The sequence below is a fragment of the Bos mutus genome, chromosome 4, assembly GCF_027580195.1.
Source record: "Bos mutus isolate GX-2022 chromosome 4, NWIPB_WYAK_1.1, whole genome shotgun sequence".
Classification (NCBI taxonomy): Eukaryota; Metazoa; Chordata; class Mammalia; order Artiodactyla; family Bovidae; genus Bos; species Bos mutus.
Genome location: NC_091620.1, coordinates 98,111,914 through 98,135,623, shown reverse-complemented (window position 1 = coordinate 98,135,623; position 23,710 = coordinate 98,111,914). Strand labels below are relative to the sequence as shown.

General features: G+C 36.3%; 1 protein-coding gene across 1 annotated transcript in view; it reads right to left on the bottom strand.

The window, feature by feature from the left end:
• Window positions 1-23,710, bottom strand: part of VWDE (von Willebrand factor D and EGF domains) — a 99,692-nt gene that overhangs the window by 13,441 nt on the left and 62,541 nt on the right. The window contains 1 exon segment of the mRNA XM_070368862.1: window positions 23,146-23,237. Coding sequence (XP_070224963.1) covers window positions 23,146-23,237 — 92 coding nt within the window.

Genomic DNA, 23,710 nt, shown 5'->3' with positions numbered 1-23,710 from the left:
TTATTGGCCTTTATAACTTTTCTAGCTTTGGGGGCTTCCCTGGTGGCTCAGTGGTAAAGAATCCACCTGCCAAGTAGACGTGGGTTTGATCCCTGGATCGGGAATATCCCCTGGAGAAGGAAATGGCAGCCCATTCCAATATTCTAGTCTGGGAAATTCCATGGACAGAAGAGCCTGGCAGGCTACAGTCCATGGGGTTGCAAAGAGCTGGACCCAACTTAGCAACTAAATAACAACATGGTTTTTGTAATAGGGAAAATAAATATACTTAAAGTAATTACATTAGTCAGCGTCCTGGTAAGACACACATGTGGATTCAAGTTTAACAGTAAAGGAGAGCTTAGCAAAATGACTCTTTAGAATGGTGAAAAATCTTCAGAAAAATTTAGAAAATTTTTAGAATTTCTAAAATTTAGAAAATTTTAGAAAATTTTTAGACTCTTTAGAAAAATCAAGGTGGGGTGGGGGCGGCGTGTGCAACTAACAACCAGAGTGCCTTTACTAGCCATAGATTGAAAGAGGCAGGGGAAGTAGCAATGATCAGATCCTGGAGAAGGAGGTTTTAAAGAAGGTGATGTGTCTGCTGACCACAAACAACATGGGGGAATATGGAAGAATGAATATCTTCACACTAACCCCCGCGCTGCTCCCAGCTCTCTCTCATCTCCTGGCTTTGTCTCAATGCTGACGCCAAAGCCTGTGGGCAAGGAAATTGATGCCTACTAGGTTCAGCTCCCTGGGCCACAGAGAAAGATGGAGAAGGTATCTACAGAGATGTAAAAGTTAGTCAGCATAGCAATGGAAGCTAAACTTCAATATCTAAAACAAATTCCTGCCTCACACAGGAGAAAATCAGTTCAATGTATTAAAATATACAATAGTGGTTTAAATGAGGTTTCAAATTAGGCTTAATTTACTTTACCATACAACTCTGATGTGTCCCACAACTGAAAAATAAATTCATGGGAAGATTTAATCAGAAATACGAAAATTACTTTAGAAAAAAATCAATCTTCTTAATGGCTACATAATAAGCCAACAGACTTTAAAGTGTGGCTGCATAATAACCAACTTGCTGTGATTGTCCAAGCACTGCCGGGTTCAATATGAGTGCTATGAAGTGGAATGAAAGGATATGGTGAAACAGAATTGATTTTAATAACCTTTGAAATTAAAAATAGATGTTCTCTAACAAACAAATTTCTCAATTTTCTATTAAAGACTTATTACACTGTAGTTTTTCAAACAAGTTCTGGTATTAAAGAAAAGTGGATTTGTATATACAACTTATCTCATTTTTATTGTACAGTATCCATAACCCATTTTCTAATTTAGAAAATCATATTCCATAATGATAATGAATTATCATATAATCAGGTAAAGTAATAAGGATAACAATTAAATTTCTATACATTTTGATTGAATTTATAAATAGTTTTTCCTTAGTATCTTAAAATTGTTTTTATCAGTCTAGCATCACACTTTTCAGTTTTTCCCTTACCCATGTGATCACTGATTGTGCATGGTTTATTGTCCATTCACACTTACCACTGGAGATGAGGAGGCAGGAAGAGATACCCAACAGAACCATCTAAATTTCAGACCTGTTTTTCCCTGTGCCTGTCACTAGCACCAACCTTATCACTTTATGATAACCATGGCCCATTACTTTTCCCAGGATACTGACTTTCTCTTGCCTGCTTGTGTTTTGGTACCAGGAATCCAAAATGTCCAGGTGGCAACCAAAGCTGTAGATTTAGTGGCAAACCCTTGCTATGTCCCTTGATAGAAGCATTCCATCTCATACGCCTTCCCAAACCAGTGTCTGTAATCCAGTGGAGGCTAAAGTTGTGGGAGAGTTGAGCAAACATTCCCCAAGTGGGTTAGTAGCAGTGACGATGAGGGAGCTGATCGTTATGCCCATACCTTGGCCCCAACCCTAGGTATTAAGCTTTTGAGAAAATATCACCACACAGTGGCTTTTAGCTTAAAGTAAATACTGAATCTTGGGAATTCCCTGGTGGTCCGGTGAATCCATGCTTTCACTTAAGACTTAGGACTCCACTTAAGACTCCATGCTTTCACTTCTGAGGGCCCCAGGTTTGATCCCTGGTTGGGGAACTAAGATCCCACATGCTGTGTAGCTTGAAATGAAACTAGTATATATTGAATCTTGAAGAACAGTATCCCAACTTCCAACCACTCAGAGTGATTGGGCATCCCGGCTGAAGACTCAAGTTGGGCATTTAAGAGGCCATTGAAAATGTTACTAGCTTGGACGCTTTTAGGTGATAAGGTATATAGTAGGACCACTGGGGTCCATGGTCTTATGCTGTCTACTGTACCTCTTATGCCACAAAAAGGATCCTACGTATCAGTTACAGCTCAACCCTATAATTATTACTAACAGTCCTTGAAGAACTGCCATTTTCCACTTCTTTCCATGTGCATCTTTATGGATACTTGTCATGGATCCCTCTGGACAGACTGGGGAATATCTCCTATACCTGCTGTGGTGTGACAGAGTCCATCCTTAATGTTACCCACTATCCCTTTCAATTGGGAATGAGAAATGGCTTAGGTCTAGAAACTGAATAATGGATCAACAAGTTTTCCATCATTGCAGCTGACATTAGCCTTCTTGACACATGCTTTTGACATTTCTGGGGTATATATCAATAAATCAAGAAGTGCTATTACTAGTTGCTCCTCAATCTTGCTCCTAGAACTACCATAATATATAAGCCCTACTTCTTCTGATCATCAGCATGTACATTTATTTGCCAGAGGAATTTTTCTGGCTTCTTCACTTTGCCCATGCAGACTGGAATGCAGGTTAACTAGCGCTTGTCTCTCAGTCCCCCATAACATTCTTCAGACAATGACTACAGTAGTGGGAATTTGTAGATAAATACCACTGCCCCTTGGGCTTCCCTGGTGGTATAACGGTTAGAATCCACCTGCAGTACAGGAGATGCAGGAGTCATGGGATTGATCCCTGAGTCAGGAATATCCCCTGGAGAAGGGCATGGCAACCCACTCCAGTATTCTTGCCTAGAGAATCCCATTGCAGGTTACAGTCCAAAGGGTCACAAAGAGGCAGATATGACTGAGTGCATACTCACCCACCACTGCCCTCTCAGAGTCTCTTTTCCTTTTTTCTTCTCTCTCTCTCTCTTTTTTTCGTGGTGGCAGCATGCAAGGTCTTAGTTCCTCAACCAGGGATAGAACCCAAAACCCCTGCAGTGGAAACACAGAGTCTTAACCACTGGACTGCCAGGAAAATTCCTCATATTTTCAAAGAATAAGTTTGAACTGTGAATCCACTCTGTTAGATCAGGCTCCAGGTGACTGCAGTAGTAAATTTCTTAGTTAACTTTTCTTCGCTGTCTCATTTTTCCACTGAGCCTAAAGGTATTCATGGGTCCACCTCCCGGTAGACTACTAGCACTGAAATCCTTGTTTTAGGGTCTACTTGGGTTGAAGAAAAGTGAAATTAAATGCCAACAGAGTCCCATTGCTGGTGACAAATAGTGCCTGGGATTCTGTAGCATCACCAAGACTTTCATTTGTGGTGAACTGGGATGACATTCAGGTGGAAAGTGACGCGTGGGCTTATATAATATTACTAGCACTTGAGAGATACGAGATACATTATTATAAAGATTGGGCTGGTGCACTGGGACGGCCCAGAGGGATGGTATGGGGAGGGAGGAGGGAGGAGGGTTCGGGATGGGGAACACATGTATACCTGTGGCGGATTCATTTTTATATTTGGCAAAACTAATACAATTATGTAAAGTTTAAAAATAAAATAAAATTAGAGAAAAAAAAAAAAGAAAAAAAAAATTGTGAGGTTTGTTTGTGTTAATTGCCATTAAGTTATGGAAGGAAGAAAATGACAGCCTTACATCATCCAGTTCTTAAAGCAGTGCATAGTGGAACAACTCAAGAGTATTTAAAAGAACTTCACCTCCCATAATGGAGAAGCCAATGGCACCCTGCTCCAGCACTCTTGCCTGGAAAATCCCATGGATGGAAGAGCCTGGTGGGCTGCAGTCCATGGGGTCGCTAAGAGTCGGACATGACTGAGCAACTCCACTTTCACTTTTCACTTTAATGCATTAGAGAAGGAAATGGCAACCCACTCCAGTGTTCTTGCCTGGAGAATCCCAGGGACGGGAGCCTGGTGGGCTGCTGTCTATGGGGTCGCACAGAGTTAGACACGACTGAAACGACTTAGCAGCAGCAGCACCTCCTATGAATCTATTTTGTGTCATTTCTTTCCATCGTGGTACTGAAAAAGCTCTAAAAAATACCAGTGGACAACCACACTAAAACTGAAAAGTTGTGATGATGATATACACAAGCCACAATAATGTGAAAGAAAAGATCCCATGTCAATCAATATGGCTAGCACAACACTCTTAACTTTACATCACCCATTATGAAGATGTAAAATAATCATTTCCTCTTCTGATGTAGAGTGAACTGTGTACACATAAAAATTTTTTGCAGCTTCTTTTTGCAATTGTCTACTCTAGGGTACTTTAGAACCTAGAAACAGCTTTTAGTTTTTGTCATTGATAGATAACACTTTGTACCTAAAAATTGTTGGTATTTATATTTTGTCCCTCTAATAAATAGTTCCCAGTCCCAGGGAGAACAGAATTCTTATAAAGTGATTTGTAATTTGACCTCAGAGTCTTTGTGACAAAAATCCTACATGCTTGTCAGATTTTAGTATGATGACAATAAGCCAACAATTTGCACTGGGTACCTGAGAATCCTGCCTCTTTTAAAAACCTATAACAACATTTGAATGAATAAAAGTTAATATGAGAATCACCTATATTTTTTCTTGTAAAAATTACAGCTAGTTTCTAGAAGTTACATAATATGTTTTCTGAAAAAAGAATGTGATACTCTAAAGATTAGCATTAATTTATCATAATAACCAAGTGCTTATTTAAAAGTACTAATTTTAAAAAATCTTGTGTCGGTTTTAGTATAGTTAAAACGCTCTGCTGATTCCTTCATGAATCCGCGTGACATTTTCTGATCATCTCCTGTGTATGAGGCTAATGATTAAATAGAGTATGACACCACAGACATTGAAAATATGCACAAGGCTCTAGAAATGCAGATACTCAAGCTATCTGGAGGAGTAGTAAATTACTATTAAGAAAATAAAACTTGAGCCCAAATTAAAAGGCCTATAAAAGTTAGTCAGTGGTTTTTCAGTAGCTCAGCTGCAAGTATTAATAGTTCAGCCTGAGAGGATGGAGGAAGAGAGAAACCTGGAAAGGAAGGAGGACACCTGACTATTTGGACAAGATCTGAAGGAGGGCATACTACGTCAGAGAGCCTGCACTATCGGAGAGCCTTCATTCTCCTTTTCCTACTTTGGACAGTTCTGCCTGCCACGTCAGGAGTCTGGGCATTAGCCTTCCACAAGTTTCTAGGGCTTACCTGAAGATGTTTCATTCCCCCTATATTTGGATATTGAAATATGGGCAAACAGCTTCCACAAATTCCTGACTTTGATCCCAATGATTTCCTTATGATAACTGGCCTGAGAAATTCTTTCCTACCACTCCATTTTTTGGGCTACTTGCTAATAAAACCTAGCTTCTCTTCTACCCAAGGCATGATTTTGCCAACAGTTTTTCCCCCTCAAATGAAAATGGGTGAGAAATATATCATGTGTGATAGACACATTGTTCCTTTTGGTTTTATTCTCTTTTGAGTGGTTTAATAAATATATATATTAACTCCATTGTTTTGATTTAACTTAGAGTTATGTAATTAGCATTTTAGTTAATTGATTTTAAAAATGATATTAAAAGACTAGGTTTTAGCTTTTCCTCTTCCCTTCCATGAATAATTATAAATGTTAAAATAATTATAATGTTATAAATATGATATAGTTCATAATTATATATGGTATTCTATATTTATAATTAAATATTATTCCAGAGAAACTTATCCTTCTGCGATAATATTCAGTGCAAACAAAAATGTGAAAATAAGGCTATTCATATATTTCAAAACTAAATAGCAGTCACATTAGAATTTTTAACATGAAGATGCTACTCTGAAATGTGAAACTTAGCTGATTAGCAAAATGCAAGAAAACTTTTAAAGCTTAATAAAAAAGTCAACAAAAGCTCTTCTCAAATTAGAAAGCAAAGTGCAGATTAAAAAGAAAAAAGTCACAAGTTTCTGAAGAATTTTCTAGGACTTTGAAACTCAACTCATCAGATGGGACTTAAAAATACAGAACTTTGTATTAGAAGTAGATTTTTTTTTCCCCTGTAAATGGAAGGAACATCTGGGCAGACTCAAACAAAAACAGAATGCCACAATCAGCTTATAATACAAGCCAGTTCAAATGGAAAGAGACGATTCTCAAAAAAGAAAACCCATTTTGAGAATAAAGGAACATACTCAAAACCTACAATTTATTCTTAATGATGTTTCATTTTTCATTTGCTGTATAGCTGCCTTCTACCCAAGGGGCAAAGATTGACAGACTATTCCTTAGTCCCTTAATTTTAGCTGTCCCCTAACTATGACTCTGGGGCTGGAATGCACAAGCAGAACAATAAATCAAAGGAACAAAGAACCTTTAAAACTATAAGGCAGAGGGGAGAAGGAAAGTATGCTGAAAAATTCCCTTTACATGCATCCTTAATAATTGATAAAAAGTATCTAGTTTGCTGAGTCTAGTTATACATTTTTCAAGACAGATACATTTGTTCATTGTTTTCCCTGTCTAACTTTCAGCAACACAGAGAGTGCTGTTTCACATTTCCTCTTTCATGTTTTACTCTATCAAGTTATATAGAGTTGAAATATGTTGGGTTTGGTTTTATAAGTATTCATATTTGCCAAGTCCTCAGCACTTCAAGACATAAAGTGTACATCTTGTAGGTTAGAAGCAAACTTTCATTTAAATGTCATCTTTTATAAAGACATGTACACTGACGCTTTCCTCTTGAATTTAGGATTTCTCTTTAGATAAATGTAACACTCTCTGATTGCCAGGAGAAATATCAACAACCTCAGATATGCAGATGACACCACCCTTATGGCAGAAAGTGAAGAGGAACTCAAAAGCCTCTTGATGAAAGTGAAAGAGGAAAGTGAAAAAGTTGGCTCAAAGCTCAACATTCAGAAAACGAAGATCATGGCATCTGGTCCCATCACTTCATGGGAAATAGATGGGGAAAAGTGGAAACAGTGTCAGACTTTATTTTGGGGGGCTCCAAAATCACGGCAGATGGTGATTGCAGCCATGAAATTAAAAAACGCTCACTCCTTGGAAGGAAAGTTATGACCAACCTATATAGCATATTCAAAAGCAGAGACATTACTTTGCCAACAAAGGTCCGTCTAGTCAAGGCTATGGTTTTTCCAGTGGTCATGTATGGATGTGAGAGTTGGACTGTGAAGAAAGCTGAGCACCGAAGAATTGATGCTTTTGAACTATGGTGTTGGAGAAGACTCTTAAGAGTCCCTTGGACTGCAAGGAGATCCAACCAGTCCATCCTAAAGGAGATCAGTCCTGGGTGTTCATTGCAAGGACTGATGGTAAAGCTGAAACTCCAGCACTTTGGCCACCTCATGCGAAGAGTTGACTCATTGGAAAAGAGTCTGATGCTGGGAGGGATTGGGGGCAGGAGGAGAAGGGGAAGACAGAGGATGAGATGTCTGGATGGCATAAACTGACTCTATGAACATGAGTTTGAGTGAACTCTGGGAGTTGGTGATGGACAGGGAGGCCTGGCGTGCTGCGATTCATGAAGTCACAAAGAGTTAGACACGACTGAGCTACTGAACTGAACTGAACTGAACACTCTCTGAGGCCAGATTTGTTTGCCACCTCCAAAACATGAAAAACAGTGCTTTCTAGACTCTTGAATTGTTAGAGACCAGATCTCGTTAGACTTTTTCCTGATTTAAGTGTTTTATAATTTAGTAGTTGAGCCATGTTTTATATGTGCTGAAATATTATAGTTTCCTTTATACAGATAATAAAGTATCCTAGACCTAATAACTGCTGCTGCTGCTAAATCGCTTCAGTCGTGTCCGACTCTGTGCGACCCCATAGACGGCAGCCCACCAGGCTCCCCCATCCCTGGGATTCTCCAGGCAAGAACACTGGAGTGGGTTGCCATTTCCTTCTCCAGTGCATGAAAGTGAAAAGTGAAAGTAAAGTCGCTGAGTCGTGTCCGACTCTTAGTGACCCCATGGACTGCAACCTACCAGGCTCCTCTGCCCATGGGATTTTCCATGCAAGAGTACTGGAGTGGGGTGCCATTGCCTTCTCCAACCTAATAACTGGGTGCACAGATATCAAGACAAGCTGGTGTCATCCTAGTGTTCATAACTATTTTATTTCTGTCATTGTAGGATGGTTAAAAAGCACAGTTAGGTCAGATGGAATGCTCAAGAGTAAACTGTGGATGGTTGTTGATCTTTGGAAGCTCAAAAATTATTAGAGGTGCTTTGTAATGACCAAATTGACCTAGTTATTCACTGTTTCAAGAACCTTTGTTCAAGACTTTGACAGGTTAACATTAGTAAAATGATCATTGGATAGAACTGGGGAGTCTTGGTTAAGATTTCCTGCTACTAACTCAAAGTAGGGGTGTTGAGAATGAGAAAAGATGCTCTGGAAATGATATACACACGTGTCCACTGAACTTTTCAGGGAAACTGAAAATAAGTGTGGACTATGGCACTGCCCATTCTCAAGTTTATTATAAATTTAGCTGGTTAGGGAATAATTTTAAAATATAAATTGGGTGAAGAACTTTTGTGCCAATGCAGTGATTTTTGTGTACAGTATGTAAGTAGTTTCTTTAAGAATTGTTATTCTTAAATTTATAAGTTAACTCACAATCTCTCTATGTTATGTATGCCATTAATGTTGTAGTCAGATCAGATCAGATCAGATCGGTCTCTCAGTCATGTCTGACTCTTTGCGACCCCAGGAATCGCAGCACGCCAGGCCTCCCTGTCCATCACCAACTCCTGGAGTTCACCCAGACTCACGTCCATCGAGTCAGTAATGCCATCCAGCCATCTCATCCTCTGTTGTCCCCTTCTCCTCTTGCCCCCAATCCCTCCCATCATCAGAGTCTTTTCCAATGAGTCAACTCTTCGCATGAGGTGGCCAAGGTACTGGAGTTTCAGCTTTAGCATCATTCCTTCCAAAGAAATCCCAGGGCTGATCTCCTTCAGAATGGACTGGTTGGATCTCCTTGCAGTCCAAGGGACTCTCAAGAGTCTTCTCCAATACCACAGTTCAAAAGCATCAATTCTTCGGTGCTCAGCCTTCTTCACAGTCCAACTCTCACATCCATACATGACCACAGGAAAAACTATAGCCTTGACTAGATGAAACTTTGTTGGCAAAGTAATGTATCTGCTTTTGAATATGCTGTCTAGGTTGGTCATAACGTTCCTTCCAAGGAGTAAGCATCTTTTAATTTCATGGCTGCAGTCACCATCTGCAGTGATTTTGGAGCCCCCCAAAATAAAGTCTGACACTGTTTCCACTGTTTCCCCATCTATTTCCCATGAAGTGATGGGACCAGATGCCATGATCTTCGTTTTCTGAATGTTGAGCTTTAAGCCAACTTTTTTACTCTCCACTTTCACTTTCATCAAGAGGCTTTTTAGTTCCTCTTCACTTTCTGCCATAAGGGTGGTGTCATCTGCATATCTGAGGTTATTGATATTTCTCCCAGCAATCTTGAATGTTGTAGTAGTTGCATGTAAATAAGTAATAAAATATATGGAAAAGTAGCAAAGCATTTTTATGATTATCGTCTTTTATTTCAGATGGGAAAAAAAATCATGTTAGCTCATAAATTCCTTTTGGCAGTTTTTAGTTTTTCCTTTTCTGAAAGCTTTACATCACATTATGCCAAATCTCTAAACATTTTTTTTTTCTTTCTTGTAATCAGATTCTCCATCTTCATTCAACAATTCCCATTCTGTTACCAGATGTGATACATCTAAAGAGAATTGCTCTGCTTCTCTTCTTTAGATTGGAAAAGGATTTGCTTATTTATCTTTAACATTCTTGAAGCAATTTCACATAAAGTACTTAGTGATTATGGGCATGGTAATATTTAGATGATGCAAAATGATTTGTTTTTCCTGGTTATTTTGGAATTGTCATGATTCAGAAGAAAGCAGTTCAGTATTCGTTTAAGAAAAAATACCTTTTGTGCCTTTCATATACCAAGAATATATCCCAGCTTCATAACGAAGTAAAATGTTAACTCTCTCAAAATGAAAGTGTTATGATAACACAGGGAGACAAGAGGGGACTCAGTACCTGACATCTCCCTCCTCTTCCTCCTGAACTTAGGTCTGCTACTGATGGCTCCCCTTGTACTGGCTCCACCAGAAACTATAGGGAAGGAGCCTAGGTGGGACACTGTAAAGATCAAGTGCACTGTACAGAGTCAGGCACAGAATGCCTAATCAGCAACACTTGCAGATGAAATAGCAGATTAGACAAAACCTAAAAGATAATTAGTGATTCAGAGATAGATCTGCAAAATTACCCAGCAGCACATAGAAGCAAGGATTTGGAAAATAGGAAAGATTAGTTAATTGACATTTAGACTGGAATGGACAAGTGCTTTACATTCCTAATGGGTGTCCTAGAGGAAAGAATACAAGTAATGGCAGTGGTGGCGGGCAATATTAAGGAGAGGATAATAAAAGTTATCATTATTCAGTAACAATAAAACACAGACATGGTATCAATTATGTACAAAGTACTGTTCACAGCACTTGACTTTCATTAACTAAGTTAATGCTTGTAACAACCTTATGAGTAGGTATTGGATGATTCCATAGATACAATAAATATAATACTTACTGAGCAGTATAAATTAAAAATAAAATGACATTTTGACACCTTGTAGTCAAACTACAGAACAAATAAAAAAAGAAGAATAGGATAAGAACCAGAATAAAACAGAGTAACAATAATTAGGTTGATAAGATAAATTTTAGAAACAGTGAAATAATAGTTTCAGTGAATAGAAGGAAAATAACCATAAAACCAGAATTAAGTATCCAGCACAACTATTTTCAAGTAAGAGGGAATCATAATAGTACTTTAACATAAAAATAGAATATTTACCATCAATAGAAATTTACTAAAGGAACTTGTAAATGAATGTGCTTTGGGAGAAAAAAGTTGATTCCAAAATGAAGGTCAAGAGGCAAGAAAGAATGGAAAGCAAATTAGTAAACACTTAACTTAATCAAATGTTGTCTTTATAAAAGTAATAATTTCTAAATTAGAATATAAAGGAAGATAAAATTAAACAATAGCATGTAACTTGGAAAGAGACTGACAGGAATTAAACTGTTGAAAAAGTTAAATTTTTTGAAATGAGAGTGAAATTTTGTTTTTCAACTGCGAATTTCAAAGGCAATAATCATAAAGATCAAAATATATATTATGCCCAGGCCAGTTAAAGGGAAAAGAGGAAGCAAAATCCAAACAAATACAGCATCTCAATCAATCCAAAAGAAAGTATGAAAAGAGAAAAAATAGCAGAAGTGGAACACCTAGGAAAAACCAAAATGATAAGAAATAAGTCAAAATATTTGTAATTCATGATACACAATTTCTCCAATTAAAAGGCAAAATGACTAGTAGTAAAAAAAAAAAAAAATCAGCTTTGCATTGAATTCCAGAGGCACACATAAAACTTAAGGCTAGAGAAGCGTTGAAAGTACAGTAGAAAATGATTAGCCAGATAAATATATTTTTTCAGGAAAATTTAAATAAAGATGAGTAGCTTTCAAAATAATTTTTAGGTAACCTTTAATAACCATTCAGCAAAGAGCATTAGGGATAAATAAGTCACAACATATAGTGATTTACCAATAGTTCTATGTCAACTATTGCTGTCTGTGTAAAAGTATCAACTTGTTTAAACTACATTTAAATCCAACAGATAGATATTATTTATATTTCCTTTTTTTTTTTAGATGAGGAAATGAAGGGATGGAGGTTAAATAATTTGCTTCAGATCATGGCTTGTAAGGAATAAGATTAGGGTTCAAATGCAGAAGCCAGTTTGTCCCCAGAGTCCATCCACTTAACCAGTATGTTATGCCACCTAAGAAAAGGCCTGGTATACTAGAAACGTCTAGGCATCTAATTTAATGGCCTCAAGTATATAAAGGGAAATTTGATAAAATTACAAGAAGAACTAAGCCAATACAAAAAAGGAAAAAAAAAATTTCAGTACCTTTCTAAATTATAGAAGATTAGGCAGATAATAAATTCACAAGATGAAGAATAGAAAAAAAAAAACAGTTTAAAGTTTGGATTTAACAGAAATTAATAAACTTTTTGCTCTGTATCAAAACTTTATAAAGGTGAGGATAAACATTTGTTATCTAACAAGTTATTCCAAAAAATGGTGACTCAGAAAACATGATTTTCTTATATCACATTACCTGTGGGTCAGGAATTCAGGTGTGGTTTAAGTGCTTTGGCTCATGGTGTCTTTTGAGGTTTCAGTCAGGATGATGGTGTCATCTCAAGGTTTGACCTGGGGATGATCCACTCAAAAATCACTCTTGTGGTTTTTATCAAGATTCAGTTCCTCCTGGGTTGTTGGCCTCCGCTCTTCCTGGGTTGGCTGGAGGCTTCCCTCAGTTCATTGCTATATAGGCCTTCTTATGGGCAAACTGGTAGCATGGTAACTGGCTTTTCTCAGAGATGAAGAGAGGGAAAATGAGGAGAGTGGGAGAGAGAGAGAGAAGGGAAAGGGGATATGAAAGTAGGGAGAGAAGTTAGGTATCTTATAACCTAATTTTAGAAGTGATAGTCATTCCTTCTATCATATTCTGTTGGTTACAAATGAATCACTAAGTTCAGCATACCCTCAAAAGAAAGGGATCACATAAGGGTATTAGTATCAGGAAGTGGTGGTCATTGTCTTAAAGGTTGCCTGATATGGTGCTAGTGGTAAAGAACCCAGATGCCAATGCAGGAGACATAAGAGATGCAAGTTCAGTCCCTGAGTTGGGAAGATCCCCTGGAGGAGGGCATGGCAACCCACTCCAGAATTCTTACCTGGAGAATTCTATGGACAGAGGAGCCTGACAGGCTATAGTCCATGGAGTCTCAAAGAGTTGGACACGACTGAAGCGACTTAGCATGCATGTACAACACAGGTTATGAACACAAAATACAGGACAATAATTTGGAGTGGGGAGAAGCAAGATTATAAAAGGAGAACAGAAATAGGTGCAACTCTTTTGTCATTGGCATATTTCTGAATTGATTGAGTTGTAGGTGTCCATTTTGGTATTCTTTATCACTTCAGAGATACAGTGCCATTTTCTTTTGTATGTATCAAATATCACATATTTTTTCAAAAAGAAAGATAGTCGTCATTTTCTGTAACAAACTTATAAGTAGAAAATATACTTTGTGGATTTTTGGTCCCATGAATTTAAGCACATGTAAGCTTTTTACTTGAATTATTCAAGTAGTAAACTCAAGTGTTTGCTATAAATGTGATCTCTAAATGTTAGAACTATTGCAAACAAAAGAACTTGGTTCCATCGTTTTTATATGGAGGTTTTTTTTTTTTTTCTGCCCACCCACTTGCCTGGTATTATCAGAAGACAGTTTCATAACAAGAATCAAGCTAATAACATTAGCTTATGACTGATTAGCTGTCCAGTTTGGCCTCAGCTGAAAATTCTGAGCAATTCATTTTAATCTTATGATAATACTCAGAGGACTGTAAACCATTCTCCTTAATTTAAATACAACTGTTTACAACTTTAATCCATATGCAATAATGAGTTAGGAAAATTTTTTACTCTGAAAAAAGTACCACAACTGAAATTTTCTAAAATAACATATTAAATTTTTAATTAATTTTAATTGCCCCTTTTCAGTTAAGATAAACTGCAGTCATCCTTTGATTTTCAATTCATATTATTCTGAATGTCTCTTACTTGGTATTTCAAGAGAGCAGCATTGTTTGAAGCTAATTGAAGATTCTGCAAAAGTATACATTACAAAATTAAGATCACTAAAAAATTCTAAGCAGATGGTACAAATATATATAAGAAGTAATAAGTAACATCTATATAAATCATTCCTCAGCTCCTAATCATATTTTCTTAAGGTAACCAATTAAAAAAAAAAAGTATATGTCTTCATAGAAATTTTGTTATTAAAAACATATGTGCATGCAAACACATTTTAAAATGAGTGTAGTAGGATTGTCTGGAGAAGGCAATGGCACCCCACTCCAGTACTCTTGCCTGGAAAATCCCATGGATGGAGGAGCCTGGTAGGCTGCGGTCCATGGGGTTGCTAAGTGTCTGACACGAGTGAGCGACTTCACTTTCCCTTTTCACTTTCATGCATTGGAGAAGGAAATGGCAACCCACTCCAGTGTTCTTGCCTGGAGAATCCCAGGGACGGGGGAGCCTGGTGGGCTGCCGTCTATGGGGTCGCACAGAGTCAGACACGACTGAAGTGACTTAGCAGCAGCAGCAGTAGGATTGTCTAAAAGTTTGCCTTTTCATATTTTTCATTTAATATAACATAGCCATCTTTCAAAGATGTAAGATTAAGTTCTGCATGACTTACTGTTTCATATGGTCTATAGAAATTTCATAGCTGAATATGTAATAACTTTATTGATGTCACTTAAAATATTGTTATTCAAAGAGTAGTATATCAGAGGTTATTATTTAAAATTTTTATGTATTCTCTTAATTGGCTGTATCTCTCAAGATTTCCACTGACAGGTCCCGTTTTGTAGCACTGCTCTTAAAAGTGGATGTGATAATTCTTTAAATTTGGATCTCGATAAAATATTACAAATCTTGATTTTAATTTTCATTTAACTCAATTATAATTACATGTTGGCTAAAGTATTCATAACAATATGTCAATTTCAAGTCAAATGAACAGCTTAAAAATAACAGAGTTCGTCTTAAATATTTTATCTATTTTAGCATTAAAAATAATAATATGGTAGTGTTATAATGTTTACTCTTCTCTGACACTTTTGTGAATTATGATAAAGAATTTGCTTTTTGAAAAATAATGAGTAGCATCTTAATTAATTGCAATGTGGCTTTTACAAAGAGCTTGAGGCCTAATTAGTTAAAATCTCACATATGTATTTTCAGCACGAGAATTCTGTCAGAAGTTACAAACTGCTTATCCATCATGGTTTCAACCATGCTTGTCAGTTTAGTTTTCCCTGAGGAATGGGGAATGAAACAACTCCCTTTCTAGTCAGTTGTCTCACTAGGTTAGTTAGGGCTGAGTAATATAGACTGGCAGAGCCTGTTATCAACCTGCCTGTATGGGTTAATGAAGGAATTTTCTGTTTCAGTGGAAACTCAATAGATACTGGTTTGGAAGACTATCATGATGTTCAAACAATTAGAAACAGGACATTTCTCTTAATCATTTGGTTTAACAGCGACTGGAAGGTAAGGTCATCTAAGCAGAGCTGACAGGTAGTACAGTCTGGGATCCTTGTTTTCTCATTTCAGGAGAAAAACACCTCAGTGCATCTCCTGGCAGCCCCCTCCTTTTCAATGTAAATCTAATATTGGAAACATTTTAGAATATATTATGCTTCAGGACTTCATCATTACCCATAAACTGCCTTCTGTCTGCTTTAACTCATTGCCCTTCTTGACTCCAACCATATGGCTCTAGAAAAATCCCACTCTTGCTCTGCAGAGCCAAGCACACAGCCGTATGCCAACCCTCAAAATGAGCAATTCAAGTTTTATTTCTGGTAAGGTCAATTTCCATTTCCTACAGCTGTTTCTTCTTTTCTGGGGAGAAAAAGAAAACTAAAATATTTTTCTATCACTCATGTGAGACATGATACAAACGCTATGAGAAGGTGCCCCAGTTTTGGTTTTTTTTACGAAGTTCTGCTACTGCTTTATGTTTTTTTCTTGGTTTGAACCATTCTACTCTTCTTTGCAGGCCACTGTGTAGAAAATGAAGGGGTCAGACTATCCATAGCATTTCTGATGCTTTATTTATTTCACTTGTAATGCTGCAGGCAGGGTGCATTGATGATGACTTTACACTGAAAATGGCTTGAATCTTTAATATGGGGAGATAGATTTCAGGTCAGCTCCAAAGGAAGAATTGACTGTTGTCACAAAAAAGAATTTGAAAAAAAGTCCTGTTTATTTCTGGAGTCCTCAGAAATTGCAAGTTATCAGTGAGAGTGCATCAGCAGAGGACACTGATATGGCAACAAAGGGGTTGCTTCATAGATGAAGCACCTTGAAGCTGCCGTCTCCATAAACTAACGAAGGGGATATCATCAAGATCGTCCTTAGAAAAGAATGGCAGGTCTTTTTTTTTAATTTATGTATTTTAATTGGAGGCTAATTACTTTACAATATTGTAGTGGTTTTTGCCAAACATTGACAGGTCTTGATGGCTAAAAACACAACTTGGAGGCATGGAAACACAAACTCTAAGAATTTCCTTTGATTCATAATCAGAGCCCTCAACCAAGAGAGAACATCTCAGCTCAGGCAGAATTGAACCAAAGCAGTAAAGAAAATGCAGATGAAGATCTCGAGATCTTAGAATGAGAATCAAAACTAGATCCTAACAGTATCTCTTGGTCACATTAGCAAGGGCCACAGTTACTTGGTGAGCAAGATTTAAGTTTGATATCAGAGTCTACTATATATGTATGTATAGTATATGATCTATTTATCTTGCTGCCTGAGGGAGTTGGGAAATAAAGTGGAATTACTTTCACTGTACTGTTTTTGTCCAGTAAGTCTTAATACTTTTCTCAAGTTTCTAGTCTCTCAAGTCAAAGACTTTCCAGGTATTGTCATATGTAAGACATATAGCTGGGGGGAACCTGCTTACTTCAGATAAAATTATAGTGCCAAGAAGGAGTATATTCAGAAAACCATCATCCTTTACAAAGCCTTTTTTTCTCTCAGGGTGTACCACATATGGGACTTATGATTATTTGTCAATAATAGGAGAAAACATTATAACTTTGAAATACCTGAAAGTACTGACTGTTTGCATTTCTAGACTTTTCCAAGTTCAATGTACATATGAAAAACAAAGGTTTTCTGCTTACCCTAATAATTCTCACAGCAATTTAAATCTCATATAGATGGTCACTAAATCTTCAAATGCAATTCATCCTTTACTAGCACAATGGGAATTGTTAACTGCAGTCAGCCAAGTGGCTGAAATTATTGATTAATCACCAGGTGTAACAGATGATCTTTTCATAAGAAAGACCGATACTGTGTTAGCAAAGAAATTTATTTTTGAAAGATATCATGTCTGCATTAAATGTTTAATAAGCTGTCTTACCCAGTGGTCATCTTGCATTGCGTGTGTGGTATCTGGGAACTGAGGATCTAGCACCATCTGCAGGTGAAACTCTGCTAATTCCATCTGGCAGTTACAACATTTTTAAAAGATTGACAGCTGAGGTTAGTTGGTTTTCACATTGATGGACAAGACTGTCCTCAATTTTAAATAACTGTATGCCAGAGTTGATTGAAAATTTACATCCCCTTATTTTACCTTGCTTTTGACTCACATATTGTTTAATCAGTGCTTTTTAAAAGTAAACTCTTTAGTCAGAAACAAGAAACACCAATATACAATAATCATTGGAAAACCTAAAACCCAAATAGAGGAGTCTGTCATCTTTTCCTCAGCCTAGTGGTTCCACTAATTCGTTTTTAGCAACATATAATAACACTCATATATTGGGCATTTATTAGGTGACATTGTGAAAAATTATAATTATCTCATTTTAAATTAAAAATTATCCACTAATCTCTGAAATGAGAATTATTTATCCCTATCTTACAAATGAAGGAATTAAATATAGAAGCTCTTTGTGCAAGGCCACATAACTGGGAAAAGATGGCATGAAGATTTGGGGTTGAATTAAAACCCAGGTCTCCCCAATTCTAGAGGGTCAAAGAAAGGTTAAGAATATTTGATAATTCATATATTTCATTTAAATGTTAACACGAATAAACACAAAATAGCCAAGCATATTAAACAATGTTTAAGATCAGAATTCATTTTTAGAAGATAACATAAACACTGGAACTTACACATGTTGAAGTACTTTTGCCTAAATTCTCAAACACATTATCTTCAAAATATTCTCCAAATAGATTTTGGATAAAAGATTTTTCAAGTTAATAGATGTGAAAATATAACCAAGAAATAAGAAAAACTTAAATTACTTCTTCATAAATTTATCAAATTACTTGCTTTTCAAAGTTCACATTATATTTCTGAAAATTACTTCTATTTGCATGAGTCATTAGCTTTCATAAGGAATGCTTTTATATAAAATCTGTAAGCTGTAAACCATAGCATTTCTTCATTATTAGCCTATATAGGTCCATTAAATCTATTATAAATGCATAGTCTACTGATTAATATTTTAATTGCAGCTTGAGAGTCTTGGTGTGGATCTAGAAAATGTTTATAAAGATTTTAAAATCCTGGTTTAGACATTTCAGGATAAATACTTGAGCTATTATAACTTTTTAACTATAAAAAATATACATTGAAGATCAGCTTAGTAAGTTACTAATAAAATTGCAATACTGTATACTGAGCAAAGAAGGCAGAAGCAGATATAAAAATTATAGCTATTTCATTATGACAGCTTCTATAGGAATTTAATTCTAGTTATTAACTAAAAAATTATTCACTCTCATCTACTTTTTTCTTTCTAGCACTTATTTTCACAACAGATTACAAATTTAACCACATATAAATTATTAAAGGTTTATTTTGCATTTGTATTTCTATATTATTGGTAATAAAATAAGACATAGTAAAACATGTTATATTCTCTTAAATGATTCTTTATCTTTCAGCAAAGATGAAATGATAAAATCTCCTTAATTCTGACACTGAATGCATAGATTCTTATCAAAGTTAGGCAATAATTTTATTCTAACAATGTATTACTTTGTCTTGTAATTTTAGACATGGCCTAGGAATGCTTAGTCTTTCCATTTAAAAAAACAAAATGAGTTTTGTAAACTCATATGATTTAATAGGCATGTTCAAATTAAAATAAAATGTTTTTTAAAAAAGATAATGAAGTTTGAGGTCAAATATAATAGAGAAAAAGAAGTGTTATAACTCTAGTTAATGTATAATTATTTGCATCTCTGAAATAGAGCTTTCAGTTATTTATATATTCTTTGTTGACATTCCCACTTCTTTAACAATCATGTCAATCTAATTTTCTTTTATGAAGTATTCAAATCTCTTTTGATATTTATAGGCGGATTTGATTTTGTGACAGTTTCTTTCATTTCTGCATCAAAATAGATGATGGTACCGAAAAGAATGGATGAATAAAAGACCTTTTCACAGAAAACACAGTGACCAAATGAGTCTTTTAAAACTCCAAACTCCATTATTTCTTCCCCGCTCTCCAGAAATTGTACACGTCAGAGCAGCAGAAAGAGTAGAGATGAAAAATAAACAGACCAAACTAAACATGGTTTTTTATCACTGAAAAGTAATAACTTTACCTCCAGAATATAGTCCAAAGGAGTAAGATGCAGAGCTTTCAATATGTCCCGTGTGAGCTCACTTTTGTTCCCTTGGCATCACTGTCACTTCCTCCTAAGGATAGGAGCACATTTTCCAGAACCCCTTCTCTGCGTGGTTCTGGGTTAGAGTTCACCAATGAAAAGAGCCTTCCAGAGAGTTAGAAGCTGGGCATGAATAGGAAGCCATTATTTCTTCAAAGGTGTTTGCTGTTAGATGCTTGGAATTAAAGTGACATCTTCATTCTCAATTTCTCTGACCTTCAGCAGCTGCTTTCCTGACCTCTTCCCTAGCCTCCCCCATCCCCACTAAGGCTCTTCCAGCAGTCCTGAGAGTTCCTAATTTTGCATTAAGACTGTATATCTGGATACTTCAGATGCCTTCTGTGATGCTGACTGGTCCCACATGATAAAGACACTGTCACAGTAAAGACAGGGAAAACATTCAGTTTATTAAATATTGTGACTGTCAAAAACATCATTTCAATATGTTAATAACAAATCACGTCAAAGTAAAAATTTGATTATCTGGATTTCTCCTTTCCTTTTCTCTAACAATGACAACTAAGACCAGTCTGTTTTTATTAGTTTCTTCAACCTTTAAAAGAGCTTTAAGAATGATGTTCAAATAAACTTCAAGTATTAATAGTTAACTTCAACTTCTTCTGAATAAAAATGTCCATTCTTATACTTGATATTACTCAATGGTATTTGACCTGCAGTAGAAAGAGGGAAATCAAGTTTCAAAGAATATTAGAAAACTAGGTAATTCTGACTCATTATTTGCTGCCTTCTTCCTCCTGACATAAAGCATTAGAGACTAAGAACTGCTCTCATAAAATTGAGATCTAATCAAGATCATATTTAAATGTCAAAATACTTGTGACTTAATGGAGCTTGCATACAATTATATATGATTCCATCTTGGTAAAGGGTTATATTCAAGAAATATCCATGCTCCATAAAACCAAATAAGTATTTTTATATTCTCTAGGAAAAGACTTTTGACATTCATGTATTGCAAAATTTCCTCTCAGGTCTCTTTGTCCATCCTTTTCTTTCTCCACCTCTCTCTATTCCTCTATTCAGTGTAACCACCAACAAACTTACATAGTGTTTTCTACATGCCAGGCACTGTTCTAGGTACTTCACATATTTTAACATATTTAATCCTATGACAACCCCATATAAGCTCCATATTACAGATGAAAACAATTAAGGCTCAGGGTGGGGTGTAATACCTTGCCCAAGGTCACAGAGCAAACAAGTGGCAGGGATGTAAGAAATACACTTAGCAGTTAGGCAGCAGGTTATGAAATCTCTCAAAGCTGTTCATCAAACTACCCTCTCTAGCACCTCCCTTCCCCATTTCCTCTTTCTCCATGTCTTCTTTCTAGCTAGTAATTCTTTGTCTCTTTCATTGAAATTCTAGCAACCCATAAGAGCTTGGGAGAGCAGGTTACAACAGAGCAGGACATGTGGTCCTTGAGCTAACTCTTTTTGTTTCATTTGCCCCATGACCTCGTGTTTTTTCTTTCCTTAATATGGTTCGAGATGGATCTCAGAAACATAAATGGGGATGATGATCTGCTAGTAGTCATATGAGGAAGGATTTGGATAGTAAAGAAGTACATAAAAATAGAACATAGAGAAGTAGTTTAGTATGTCAAAGTGGACTTGAAAGCTTTTGAGGTCATAGGGTTTTCTGTGCCATAAAAAAATCTCAAATAAAGTATATTCAGACTGCCTTAACTCAAACTTTTATATTAAAATATTTATTTTTCTCAATAATAGCTGATCAAATACTCAGTAACTTTTGTTTTCTAGTTTTCAAACCATAATACTATTCCGATCTTGTTTTTCTCAAAACGGAGATGAGGAACACCATGATGAGGAACTTCCATAAGGAACACCAGTGCTAGGAGAAAGACATATATACATATCCACTTTGCCACCAAGCCAGTCTCATTCAGTATCTTCAGGAATAAAATTCCTTATCATTTTTCAAAATATAATATACTCCAGAGTACTCTGATATTCAAGACCCTTGGATTTTTTGAAGTGTTAAATAGCATATAATTGCTTTTTAAAAGGAAATCAAATAGATAGTAGCTCAGTTGATAAAAGAATCTGCCTGCAGTGCAGGAGACCCGGGTTCTATCCCTGGGTCGCGAAGATCCCCTGGAGAAGGAAATGGCAACCCACTCCAGTATTCTTGCTTGGAGAATCCCATGGACAGAGGAGCCTGGCAGGCTACAGTCTGTGGGGTCACAAGAGTCAGACACAACTTAGCAACTAAACCAATAGATTAAGAAATTTTTGGAGAGTTCTGCTGCAATTGTGATTGTGTAGGAATCAGGACTGAAAAAATACGTTGGCTGATGATATTTAGAAATTTAAAATTGGAGGCCTAAAAAATTCAATTTCATTTTACTAGTGCTGATACAATCATAGAAACTTTTAAAATAGATGTTTACATAGCACTGGCTTTATAGTTCACATGGGGGGGGTACAGCTTCAGAAACTGCAAGAAAGTCTTATTGCTTTCTTGATTTTCAAAATACAAATAAATCCTAATTCTAATGATATGAAGAGTTTTTAAAATTGTTTTCTCTGAAATAGTTTTTTGGCAACCTACTCCAGTTATTTTTGCCTGGAAAATCCCATGGACAGAGGAGCCTGGCAGGCTATAGTCCACAGAGTCACAAAGAGCAGGACACAACTGAACATACATCAAGTAAATGAAGAGAGGGGCTTCCCAGGTGGTGCTAGTTTTTCAGAACCTGCCTACCAATGCAGAAGACACAAGAGATGTGAGTTGCATCCCTGAGTTGGGAAGGTCCCCTGGAGGAGGGCACGGCGACCCACTCCAGTATTCTTGCCTGAGAAATCTCGTGGTCAGAGGAGCCTGGCAGGCTACAGTCCATGTTTGCAAAGAGCCAGACAGGACTGAAGTGACTTAGCATGCTTGCAGACAAATGAAGAGAGAGAACTATTATCAAGGAAAAGAATGAGGATATTCAATGCTTCAGTGGCATATGATCCGCTGAACATGTTTAGAAACACGCCTCCCCCCATCAATGAAGTAGTGATTCCCTGATGTAAAGGTGGTAAAATTTTTTTAAAGGGCGAAGGTGGTCTTTTTAACTAGTATTTGACCAAATATAAATTATTGGTGTCTTAAATCTATATTGTGAGATACTTGCTCTCTTTCAGCTCTGGTGTCATGAAATATTATATAATGTTTGATGGTTGTTATCTACACACTGAAATTCCATAAGCGCACATGAAAATTCTACAAGATAACTCTATAATGACACAAAAATGATACGATATCTAGTTTTAGAGGAAAACAGTAAAATCTTGTATATTTTCTATTTTAGAAGTAAAAGAACAAAAAGCATTAACAGGTATAAATTACTGTATCTATCAACTGAATATCCCAGTTGATGGCAGGTGTCAATATCTAATACAATCTTTGTTTAAACTGTAAAATACCTGTATTTTCTTTTCACATTTGACTCCAGAATATCCAGTGCGGCAAGAACATATGTTGGGGAGTACACATATGCCTCCATAAAGACATTTTGATTGCAAATTGCTGTAATACACAAGTTTTTACAGTTACTGTCTTTTAACACAAATGCTTCAGACAATTCCAAAGGCCTGAAGCCATTCAGCAACTTGGCTATAAAATAGTCGTAAGAATCAATGAATGACCAATTGCACTACTATATTTCTGCAACCAGTGTGCAACACAACACAACAGTTTTACTATTTCATAAAGATATCAATATTATTAAAGCAAACATTTTCATTGGCTATATTTTAAAGTATTTAAAACAGATCTTTTTGTTTTCTTTAGAGAGGAGATTCAAATCAGCATTCATAATTTGCTTTTTAGTAAAACTTTTTTAGCAAAAATTTAAAAGGGGCAACTCAGTACTGACCAACATATGGAAAAACAGACAATTTTATGTACTATTGATGGAAGTTTTATGTACTACTGATGGAAGGCTTCCCTGGTGGCTCAGAGATTTAAAGTGTCTGCCTCCAATGTGGG